Below are 13265 nucleotides of genomic sequence, written 5' to 3' on the forward strand. Positions count from 1 at the left end.
GCTATTCATAATACCCATCCAACACACAGGTTGAGCAAATGTATTGGTGGATTTGGCCTTAAATTTGGCAATGACACACTTTTTTCAGTTGTATTAAATGGAGTATTATTGTACCACATGTTGCACTGTGTTGAGCATTAATTCAGTATTATGTACCTATACATCTGTATAGTCTTTCATTTTTTTCAATAATTTAGTGCATCAGGGATACAGAAGTTAATCCACCAGGGGTTTGGACATGGTCATCAATCCCCCACACACCACTCTTGCCACATTGTGCCAAATCCCCCAATCAAGTTATGGAGCTTTTATACATATAGTGCTGCACTCTGAACTTTTGTTAAATTTTTAAAGCGATGCAAAGTGCAGATCAAAGCATAGCCCTGGATGCTAGTACTCTGTGCATGGGAACTAAAAGATGCAGTTAAGAGAAAATCCCCTTTAAGGACATATCTGAAAGAGAAAGGTCCGTATCCTAAAAGCACCCAGAATGATATTAGCATTGTTGCTCTTGTAAGCTTCTTCCTGATGGGTGTTCCAGCCCTGCTTATCACTGGTTAATACGGGGAGCACCAAACACAGAGAGGCTTTTAACTGTGGCAGGAGCACCATGAATACTGGCCCTAGTCTCAGTCAGTCCTCCTGTTTGAAGTTCATGGTATGATGTCTGCTTCAGTGTGGCCGCCTGACTTTCTTTAACAACTGCCCATTGTTCCCATATGGTATGTTGTTGACAGTCTCTCAAACATGCTTTGGATTCCTATCAAAATTGCTTCCAAGCAAGCTGATTTAAAACAATACATCTTTGTTGCACTGATATAATAACAACAGAGTGCTTGGCTAACCTTTAATCCTGGCCCACTGGAATGAGGTGTTATTGCTTTAGCGGCCGAATAATAAGACGTGCGTCTACTACTGTGTGTGAATTTCATTCAAAGCAAACACAAACATTTACATTCTGTGCCACTTCAGAGAACTGAGAACTGAGAACTTCGAACAAACACAAATAACCAAGCTCTCCTTATAACCACATGCCTATTAAAAAAGTGGGTGCTAATATGAGACATATCAGCTCTCTGTCCTATAGCTGTTCTGAATGGCAACACTGTGCATCCTAATTGGGCCAGTTGTAGTAATTACTGAGCCATATTTCATTGGAGGGTAAGCGACCAACAGTCCCCTGCCTGTGTGCGATGTGAATCATATTATTCCATGGCCCTTAGTACTTAAAATGGCAATTTTAAATCTAGATTAAGCAGGGTTTTACATATACTAAATATTTTTATAGAGACCTACATTGTTCTGGGGTATAGTTTTCCTTTAATGCAATAGAATTCCCATAATGCAAGTCAGAGATACCACTTTAAACACCAACAGCAGAAAAATATCTGTAAAATGCACCAGTATGAAATCAACTTTATACATCCAGCTTTTTAATAAACACATGAATTCTCCCCTCGCATAAAAGAGCTTAGCATCCCTATATCCTCATTCAAGTACAGTGCCCACTGCCGTACAACAGAATGCACTCATATAATGAAAAACTGTGAAGAGTTTTAAAAGTAGAGCATTTTCTTAATGGTACAAGAGATTTCTGCTTAGATTAGATGAAGCTCAATGACCTGTCTGAAAGCAAATCTGCACAAGCTTGAAATAAAGCAAGGGCCTGGAGGATGTAGACTTAAACTCTTTTATAATGATCCGAAATCAAAGAGCCAAAATCTAGGCCACTGAATGTGTCCTGCTGGCATGTCTGACCTTATTATGGCACACAGGCAATAACGTCACAAAAAAAATCCAAAATAATTCACTTTTCATCACCACATTCAGCTATGTCAGAGCAAAGGGATGTTATTTGAGGATGACAAATCTAAGAGATAGCCAGCAAAAATGCTAGTGTGCCAGTCAAGCAAAACTTTAACTATAACAAAAATGGCATAGGAAAAGTATTTTATCCTATGCACTGCTTGCTTCTTTGAGAGACTACAGCAGAATAATATGATGACCAAAACCAAATTAATTACCACATTTTCGCTACAATCTATAGAAGAACGTTATCTTGGCAAAGATAGCAGTTGGCCAGCTCCTATTCATTTGAACCTTGTGGTGGCTCTAAATCCAGTGATGTTGGCAACACATGTGCCACGAGAATTTAGAATCTGTGGCTCCGGCATGATGAACCTAAAAAGCCTGCACCACAGACTCTGTAATCTACAGCTTTAAAATGGTTAATACATATAAATAGGGAAATAAATAAGGATCTTTATGGTGAACTCTTTATCTTCATCTTAATGTCAATGGGAGAAATTCAGAGAGCAAGTTAATGTTAGTGTAAAAAAAAAAAAAATACTGGTAGTGTAAAAAAAAAGTGGGCAGAAAGTCACACCTAAATCAATACATCATTTGAAAAATGTATTTTTACACAGGGATGGCAGTTGGAGATGTCTGGTATATTTTGTCACTGTTGTGCATGAAATATAGGCCCCCGAGTGAGTGCCCCAGCTCACTTTTATAGGCATGCGTGTTACAGAGGATCGTGGGATGCAATGTGAGTGTCAGAACACTCGACAGGGGGCTTTTCTTAAAAAAAGCTATTGTTTCTGCCATCTGGAGCGCAGGCTCTGGTAGCCCGCACCTCCGATGGGGGAATCAATTTTTAGGTGGAGGGTGGGCCAAATCTTTCAACTATTGTTTGGTGCATCCATACTTCTATTGTAAAGTAAATCTGTGACATCTATTAGGGCTGAGAGGTAGTATGCATGCAGTCCCATCAAGAAGAATTATACAGATAAAGCAGAATCTTTTTTCCCAACACGTCTCATCGTTATCCAAATTTTTTCAGGTAAAAATAATATTATTTTGCCTGATAATTATTTTATCCTGCTGTGTGTGGTATGGTTATGAGGTCTAAATAATCATGCACGGTACCCACCCCAGAGTACACAATGAAGGGAATTCTTTTGCAGTTTTTAACATTTCAGAAATATTTTCTAACTCCCCCCACCTCCACCCATTAAACTTTTCCTTCTCTAAGTTTTCCATCACCCTTCGCAGTTTAGAACATAGATCATAAATATATAGGAAGGTACCTTGCAGCTGTCCTGGGCTGTGCACATGTGGAGTAGAGTAAAATCAGAAAAAACTAAACTTTTGCTCTACTACACACAGCCAATGGCTGCAGTAAAGATACTGGGGACAGGAAAGAAGATGGCAGTGCAGCCTAAGATTTCTCTGTGCCACATGACCTCAATTCTCAAAATCACCCATATGCTGCTAAATAAATAACCACTTTCCAGATCAATTCCAGAGGAATCAATTCTGTTTCTGCCTCTATACATGAGAGTCTTCTCATGACATTCATATTTCAGAATAAGCATTCATTTTAAAAGCATATCATTAAAAGTATAAAAAAAAAAGTTCAGGCATGTCTTTTACTTTTGTATTTTTTTGTATGACTGTGAATGTCATAATGTCAGCAGATATGTGGGGGATTAGTCTTTGGGAGTAGAACTAATCTGTGTTTTATTATCGGATCATATCGTGTTTTAACCTTCTTTCAGCTCACAACACCACAATTTGTTACGGCATAAAAAAAAAGTGTCATGTCACAAGCAGGGGATTATCATTTCAAGGCTAGAAACATGGCAGAATCCCATGACTTTTGAAGGAAAACACTCTTTATTTTCCTACATGTCCTTAAGTAATAAGGTTACGGTTAATAAAAAGGGGTGCTGTGCCAAGATGCTCAATGAGGTGCTGACAGAACAAAGATCTGCTTTAAACTTACCGCTGTAATGTTTCAAAGCCTTGCTCCTTGTAAAGTAGTTCTTGTTTCATTTGTGACAGTTCCCTCTTCAGCTTTTTAACCTGGTGCCAAAACAAACACAGGTTTTATGATCTTTGGGTAGAGACAGTTATTTAGAATTAGAATTAGCTATGGAAGCAATGGAGTCAAACAGGACCTACACTGGCCTGGGAGCATGTCTGGTTCCTTAGAAACAAATATTGTAAATAGTGAAGACTAACAGATCCACATTCAAGCCAGCCAAGGATAAAAAAATTCCATATATTAGATGTTGGGCAATTAAGTCAAACAGGTCCCTGGGGAAGGACCAAGTCTCCATAGTTATTGACTGGCAGGGGATCACATACAAAATACAAGTTCTTAAATAAACGTCAACCAATGGGGAAGCACAGTACTGGAAGATTGGCTTAGGTACAGAGGCAGGGAAAATGCCTGGTAAGCCACTGGCCAAAGAGGACAGATATGATATATAGTAGACAGTTTAAGGAAGAAAAATATTAATGTGTAATATACACCAATGGAATGTTTCACATAAGTTCATCAAATAGGACTTCTTTTGGTCATGAATTCAGACAGTTCTTGGAGCATGATTTTATATTAACTACACCATAAAATTCCAGTGCAAATAACTGAGTGCTTCTGTCCCTCACAGAGCACAGGTGAGTTCCCTATGTACCTCACCTCTTGTAAAGCTTTAACCATGCTCTAAAAATTACTGCAAAGCAGATGAGGCTAGGGAACACCGGGGGTCTCAATCCATCCCCCCCCCCCATGTTTCTCCCAAATGACAGTATTAACATTAAACATAATACTAGAAGCCTTACCCTCACTTTTGTGGTGGATATCTCTGCCTTAAGGATATCAGGGTCATATTTTGTACTTGATGAAGAGCCTGAAAATACTGAAAAGAAAATAATTGTTTCATAGTTAATTTTAAAAGACAAAAAACAAAAGTGTATCTTTATATGTCTTCCAGGCTCCAAAGTTTGGAATTCTGTTACACCATTGCCCACCCACCTTGCCCCTAAATTTAACTCAAAGGATGACATGTCTACAGTACTCTAGCTCAGGAAGGCCAGGAAACTAGCATTTACGCCACTTCTATGTCTCGAATAAAAGTTTATGTTACACTGTAACTAATGTGCCTATGACACAGGAAGTATTCATATTAGAAAAGGGGCATGCTTGTGGTCATACGGACTCTTTACTTACAGCTTGTGCGTGAACTGGATTTCTCTTTATAGGCATCATTGAGGCGCACATACTCATCCAGCGCAAGTGCCAGCCTTTGCTCTTTGATGTGGTAGAGTTCTTTCTGTGTGCTTAGGGCATCCTGAGCCACCATGAGGTAATCCTTCAGCATACGTTCTTGCTCGTTCCTCCATAACTTCCTTGGGTCTTCTATCTGTGTGGTTTCTATAAAAGGCACATATAGTATTAATACTACACAAAAATACTGGGCTGGAATAGGTTTGACGGTATGATATTATTTGTCAGTGAGAATGTGTGCCCTGTTGGCAGCCAGTTAATGGCCCTTTTCTGCACGGGTTCAGGGCTTCAGAGAGAACCATAAAATGTATTTATTTGCATTATGGATTTATTTTGCCAGAATGTACATGATGTTCTTCCCTACATGCTCATGAGAATATAATTTTTCACATATTTCTAGACTGAAACATTCACATTCGCATTCCCACCTATGGAATTCAGCGAGCTAAAGCAAACAGGCCCCACCAATCACCTACAGAAAAAAGGAAAGTGCTATTGTGCATCAGTTTCTTATATACTTACCTGTGAGTTACAAGATAACCATGTTTACCTGGCATCTCTACTGTTCACTGTTAACATACATTTAAAGTGACTCTGGCACTCCTTACCTTAAGAGAACATGTCAGCATAATATAGGGGCCTATGGAACCGTATCCACCTTTTTTAACATATAATTTTATTCTGGAACATGGCATTTTTTATTAGCAGGCAGCATCATGACACATCCACAGCAGTTGGTGGAAAAAAAACATAGCATAGCTAAGGTCCCTTAACCCTTTGCTGACTTGCATTCTTTCCCTTTTGTCCCTTCTTTCCCCTTTGAGTGGCTTTAACATTGCCTTGTCTAAAGGTTCCCATACACGGGCTGATTCTAGCTGCCGATATCGGTCCCTTAGACCGATTCGGCAGCTAATCGGCCCGTGTATGGGCACTACTGACAGGCCTGCCCGACCGATATCTGACATCGCCAAGCGAGCGGATCTGAAGGAGTATGGGCACCTTAACACAGAAGGTACGATGGCAATTTTTTCCTAAAGGCAAGTAGCCCAGACTTTCAGTTTTATGTCAAATGCTATATGATAGCTATAATTCAGTGTCCTGGCCCCACAGATAAACCTTTTAGGGCCTAAAATGTTTGGATAAAAGGCCTGTTTCACAAACATATTCCATTATCTGGAAACCAATTATCCGGAAAGCTCTGAATAACAGAAAGTTCATCTCCCATAGACTTATAAGCAAATTTTTAAAAATGATTTGCCTTTTCTCTGTAAAAATGAAACAGTAGCTTGGACGCAGAACTATCCTTTTGGGTTTATTTAAAGTCTAAATTATTTTTTTAGTTGACTTAAGGTATGGAGATGCAAATTACAGAAAGATCTCTTATTCAGAAAACCCAAGTCCCAAGCATTCTGGATAATGGGTCCCATACCATTATTGCTAATCAACATCTGTTGGGCTCTCACTCTGGGCCTCTCTGAAGTCAGCTTAGCCTACTGATACGTCCATGCTTATGCCAACTTGAATAGAAATGGGGAACACAGTGGTTAGCAATGCTTCCTTGCATAACTGGGGTCCTGAGAACAATCCTGATCACTCATTTTCATGAATTCTTAACCTATGGGTCAAGAGCATAATTAATATGCATGGGAACCGATAAAAATAGGACCCTATGCTGTTTATGGTGAGTATCAGAAGAAGGCAAGTCATTTATTTTCACCACGTGTGGTAGGGAGCTAAGACTGTAAGCTCTGCTGGGGCTGTGACTGCTGTGAATAATGAAAAATCACTGTAAAGCACTGCAAAATATGTTTTTACTATAAAAAGGATAACATACATTATAGCTTACAAATTGCTCAATTAATCAATACAATGTCCATTTAATGGCATTTACAGACTCGGCATACCTCTCATTTATATGAGAAGGAGCGGTCATGCTGTTCCTCACAGCAACTGGCTTCCTGTGGTCATACCCTTTGATTAGTCAGTTCACAAAAAGGCCTGATAATGATTGTTGTTTTCCAGGTGCACCAGTAACACCCTTTGTTGTCTCTTGTTTAACAGCACAACAGAGAAAGCACAGTGCAGCAGCAGAGACTTCTATGCCTAGCAACCTCAAGCCTATTAGGGAAGTTTCTCACAAGCCCATCCCTAACCTCTAGTCTGGAAATATTCAAAAAATGCAACTGTGCAATGAGGACCAACCAGCTTTGCACATTGCTATTTAGTGTATAATAACCGCTAGAATGTCGCCCTCTAAGAGGTTTGCCTTAAAGGGATACAATGGTTGCATTATTAACCATTTTATTTACCCTGTTTAATTTGTTATAGAGGTAGATTTTACAAGCACTTATGAAGGGAGCATAATGCATACAGCCTAGTTTTTTTGTTCTCAGTAAAAGCAATATTATTTTCGGACTTTCTTAACTTAACAGTAATAGCACTGTGAAAGCAGCCATTTTTATTCTCTATAGCCCCTCCCTTATTGTCCTGTGGCATGCTGAGCTAATTTGGGTTATCTCAAAGTTGTCAAGATGGTGGGAGGGATATTTCTTTTGAAACAACAATATATAAAGGGTTTGTGCTGAAAATGAACACCTTATTTCAGCTGTTCCCGGGGCTGAGCCTATCCAGCTCAATGGCCAGTTATCCTTCCAAACATATTTCTGATTCTACCATTCAACTTTAAAGGTTTCACAAAGACCCAGAATCAGTCCAGAAGCAGGAGAGCCAATAGACTGGATATTTAAATTCTCACCCAAGCTAATCCAAGTTCTTTGAGTTTTGTTTCATTAAGAAACACAACATTTGGTAATTTACTTGCAGATGACTCACATATCTACAGTACTCCTAATGGTCAATGCTCATACACATGGACCCACAGCTTGAAAGGCTGAGAACAACTATCTTAAACAATCCTTATAAAAGGCTAAAGTTGCCTGTCCTTCCACCGTTTCTGTTTATTTTCTGCTAAAACTTGCTCCTGTGTGCTATTTAAAAACTGAAGCAGTAAGAGCGATATCATCCTCATCATCATCATTTTATTTATATAGCGCCAGCAAATTGCGCAGTGCTTCACAATAAATTTAAACAAACAGGGATCTTAAAGGAGAAGGAAAGGCTAAGTCACTTGGCCAAGTGACTTTAATCGCTTACCTTTTTCCCCCGGGATGGTGCCCCTGTTAGGAGACAAACGCACCAGCCCGGGTTACCTGCAGCAAGTGCATCCTTCATCCTTCTGTGTCAAAATCCCTGGGCCGGCGTATGTGCAGTAGAGTGAAAAGTCGACTTTTTTGTTAAAGTTACACTCTTAACTCTACTGCGCATGTGCAAGCGCGTGAAGAAAGAAGAAGGAAGAGGAGACTACGCTCGCAGCTTCCCCAGTGCGGTTCTCTCCTAACAGGGGCACCAGCCCGGGGTAAAAGGGAAGCGATTAAAAGTCACTTGGTGGTGCCTAATGTTTTGGCACCCCCAAGTGACTTAGCCTTTCCTTCTCCTTTAAAAAGTTTAACAAACAAGGGTATACAGAGTAACAATAGGATATCATAGAATGATGTAGTCTTTAAAATGATAGACTGTGGTATCTGTGAGCTCAGCACAAATGATATGCAGTGGGAAAGGTTCCAAACTATTACAACAACCCTTTCCCAAACCTAGAGGATTAACTCTCAATATGCTTAGAAAGCCCTTACTGTACTAGTGAATAATGCATTTTTTACATAAATACAACCAGCTTCACCCTGGATTTTCAGCTGGTCAAAGTATGATAGAAGCCTTATAATATATACAAAAAAGTTCATTATCTGCTAAACCAATAGTTGCATGCACATAATCCAGTTCTACTTTCTGCCTCACTTGACTTCATTCTGTACTAATAGATTTAGCTGTAACACCATTTTGGAAGTTTTTCTTTGAATTCAGTCCAGATTGCTTATGCCCATCAGAAGATATGATCTTCAGAACTGGATGCTATGTGCAGTTATCTCCTGCTGTGAAGCCAGCGGCATAAGCTTGTACAGCATTCACCATAAGCTGCTAAATGCACCAAGATAATTCAAAAGCGTCTTCACAAACTTTCAAATTCCCGTAGCAACTTTGACCAATCTTTAACCCTTTTTGTGACCAATGCACATTTTCTCTAGTTTTTGTATCTATTCACTACCTATACCATTTGGAATTAAATATATATCTAAACCACATATGTGTGTATTTGAGTGTTTCTGAAGCTTGTGAAAACAAGACTGCATGATAGTTGGAAGTTAGGAAAATGTTTGCAAATGCATATATTTGCAAGAGATTTTAAATTCGACCACATGACAAAATTATACAAAAATATCAGCCTATACAAGAGCAACAATACAAAAAAATGTATAGATGTGTAGCCAGCGTCTGTAACCCACATGTGATACTGCAACCAGTGGAACAAACTGGTGGAGTGGTCTAGTTGTCTAATATCAACAGAATCAAGGTTAATTTCAGAGAGGGGCTGTAACTGCAAGAGGCAAGCATTGGCAAGATGGGCAATAAATGTAGGTAGCAATGTAATGTAGAAGCAACGTTTGCAGCAAGCAATGCGGGCACTGTGTTTGGGGCTGAGCCAAGGGCTTATGAAAAGGTTAGTACCCGTGATCATACTACTCACTTCCTTGGAAGGCTCTTAGCAATAGGCTGTACAATTGTAACTGTAATAGCGTGTCTATCACCTGACCAATCAATATCACCAACCAACACTGGTGGCTCAGCTTTGAGACAGAGGATCCACTGGGAAACAATCCCCAGCAGCGTTGACTAGAGAGCATTTATTTGGCCCTAGATAATCAGGGCTCACCATAAAAATGCCTGTTAAGATTTTCTTTATGGATGCAGACAGCCTGCAAATATACAATAGGGGGTCCATATAAATTTGTTCATGCAGCCTATTGTATGGGACCTAGCTGGCATGCAGGTAAAGGTAGCCATAGACGGGCAGATTTCAGCTGCCGATTTGGGTCCTTCAAACTGATTTGGCAGCTTATTTGCCTGTGTATGGGCCCCCCCCCGACGGGACTGATATCTGGCCTAAAACTGGGCAGATCTCGATCAGGCAGGTTTGATTTTCAGTCAGGGACTGCATCGCCTTGTTGACGGTATTATGCCAGTCGTTATAATTCAACCTGAAGTGGGCATATTGGGTGACCTCACCAAATGAGTGGATCTTACCGTGGCTTTCATTCCTGGCTTTATAGGGAAGTTTAAGCAACTGGAACACTCTTTCTTCTGTAGCACATTCCTTAAAGGACAAGGCAACTTGCCTAATAAAAGAAACCAAAATTCTAAGCAGCTTTGCAATATGCATTTATTACAAGTTTGTAATGGTTTTTGAGTTATTTGTATATATAAATGCTATTAGAAGCAGTACTTGCCTGTCCTTTTCTATTCTCTGCCCTGGTGGCTCAGACTGTTGAAACAATGTAACACAGGGCAGGAGCCTGACAGACCTGACTCGCTGGAGAAGCAAGACCTTTGCAACATTGTTTTAAAATGTAACAACCAGGAGTTCAGCAAATGCAGCTTTCAATAGCAATTACATTTACAAATAATGTTTAAAGCGCTACAAATTTTTAATTACTTCATATTGGAAAGTTGCTTAGAATTATGTTTTCTTTCATTATGCAAAACATTATTTTTGGGGTTGACATGCCCTTTAATAGATTCAGCAATACCATGGGCTGGCTCTACTAACACTATGCTTACAGCTTTAAGCTGCTAGGCACTATTCTGTAAACATGTTTTTAAAAGAAAAAAGTGTATTAAAAATACTTTATTTTCCTGCTACACTGCAATATTGTGTTTTCTTTAGTTAACCAGAAATACCAGTATAAAATAAGACCACTACTTGTATGCAACATTCTCAAAAACAAGAGGTCAATACCACAAGGAAATGAATCTCAATATTGCCTGTAAACTTGCCTACACATGGGCAAACTCTTCTGTGGTCTGTAAGGATTTTAAAAAATCACTGTAATAGCTAGGGGTTTTATGCCAACTTGCACCTTTTAGAGATTTTAAAATAACCAGGCTTATACATTGTTGCTGCTAATAAAAAAATTAATGAAAAATATGTTTGGTTGCTGCAAATTAAACACAAAAGGAAAAAATGAATCTACAAGTGGCAGCTATTCAGTAGATAACTAATGGTTGCCTGTTCCATAGGGAAATCTGTCACTTACTTACATACCCGTGTCATTTTTTGAGTCAAATCTGGCATTTTTGATACATGTTGTTGACTTCAAGGCGGTTGTAAATGGTGAGTGCTCTGCAGGAGGGGAATAATTTTGCAAGGTAAACAGTCAAAAGTTCAAAGAAAGTGTTTTGATAAGCCTCTGGGAGCTCAGTGGAGCACATACCTACAACACATCATATGTCAAGTTATCTACAATATGCAGAATGCAGTAAATCAAGCAATGATAAAGATGTCATGTCCCCATGAGAAGCCCACATTCCAGTAGTTCTTTAGCTAGGAGAGGAGAACAGAAGAATTCTATGGCTAGCCTCATTTATTCTCTCTCTTTTTTTTTTTTTTAAAGAGAAAGTAGCACAGTAGCACTCACATACTACAGGTAGAATTAATTAACATTTTTCCTTGTCTTTGATTTCTCCTTGCATTGTTTTGCACATTCTGTATATAGTTATGCACAATCAATAACAGAGATTACTATCACTCATGCTGGACACACAATTCAGTCCTTAAATGTCACTTTGAGTAATGAAACTGATGGTTTAGTGGTTTAGTAACATTCCAGGATTGGTTGCTTGCTGAAGAGCAGACTGAAGACGACTGGTATAGTTCAGATTTCCAAATGCCATGATCAGGTTCATGGAACTTTTCTCTTCATTAACCTCTTTACATTGAAAGCACGTTTTACATGTGTAAAAATGGTTGTATTTTAAAAGTTTTGAAGCGGCTGTGAAGCTACAAGTAAAACCTGCATTGGAACCTGGGCACCTCTATAAAATGTGTAGAAACTGGTGCAGCTAATAAAACAATAGGTAACTATAGAGGTTTCTGCACAAGTTTCCTAGACTTTCACTAATTTAATCTACACTTCAATAGACTTCAGCAAGACTAAATTTATGCTTTTGACAATTGACATTGTTAAAATTCAATAAAAATATAAGTAACGGAAAAAAAATTATGCTTTTGGCATATATTGTAGTGTAACTTGGGTGAACACATTTTCATATATTGAGCATTTACATATATAATTTATTGTATAGAGGAAGGTTGGCACAGAAACAAAAGATTCTGCTTTAGAATTTCTTTTACAACCAAGCCCCTATGTACATTTGGAGGCATGTTAATTCTTTCTGTATTAATGGTTTTTATGCAAATAATCCACATGAAACCCTGCTGCTGTTTCCTCCACAGCCCTATTTCTCACTGCTGCTGTGACTTTCACCACAGCATTGAGCAGAGTGCAATAGGAAGGGCACATTTTCAACAAAACAACAAAAAAGCTAAAATGACCAATTTCAGATTTCCACGTTTGATTTTTAAAATATAATTTTTTTACTTCACTTTACTTTGTTAGATGGTTTGTACAGAGTTATGAAACCAAATAATAAATAATCATTTGCACAAATGAGGGAGTTTTCAGCAGTGCTTCACTTCAGTAAATATTGCAGTCACAGCAAGTCTGTCTGATCCAAGTTGTGATGCCACAAGTTTGGCTGGCATGACAGCCGTGTATGCCAAGTTGCTGGTCATAACGTTAAGTGCAACACTAATAAATGTCACAGAACATTTCAGTAAAAACCCTTTTAACCTCCTGCTACTTGCATGGCTCACTCCAGCTCTAGATCAGACAGTGCTGTGCAGGCACAATTATCTAGAGAGTGGTTACCCAAGATATTCCGCAATGGAATACAGGTATTTGACATTTATTTGCCATTTCTGACAAATTTATATATACATTTTCGTGAATAATTGGATTAAAGAGAAATTTTCAATCAAGTTTTTGCAGTACAACCTAATTTAAATGTGTTGACTTGGAAGTTGATCACATTTTATTGCCCCTTATCAAGAAAGTTAAATATTATTTTATGAAAATGGGATTGCTCTACAGCCCACTAACGTACATAATCTAAACATCAGTCCTAAAAATATTGCAATACTTCCCCAACAAGAGGCTTATGAACCCATTGTCACTGCTCT

At 38.8% G+C, this 13265-nt stretch overlaps 1 protein-coding gene across 1 annotated transcript in view; it reads right to left on the reverse strand.

The window, feature by feature from the left end:
- wwc2 (WW and C2 domain containing 2) overlaps positions 1–13265 on the reverse strand; it is a 96425-nt gene that overhangs the window by 41072 nt on the left and 42088 nt on the right. Inside the window, 3 exon segments of the mRNA NM_001004872.1 lie at positions 3788–3867; positions 4630–4706; positions 5018–5221. Coding sequence (NP_001004872.1) covers positions 3788–3867; positions 4630–4706; positions 5018–5221 — 361 coding nt within the window.

Source organism: Xenopus tropicalis, chromosome 1, assembly GCF_000004195.4.
Source record: "Xenopus tropicalis strain Nigerian chromosome 1, UCB_Xtro_10.0, whole genome shotgun sequence".
In the NCBI taxonomy this organism is placed as follows: Eukaryota; Metazoa; Chordata; class Amphibia; order Anura; family Pipidae; genus Xenopus; species Xenopus tropicalis.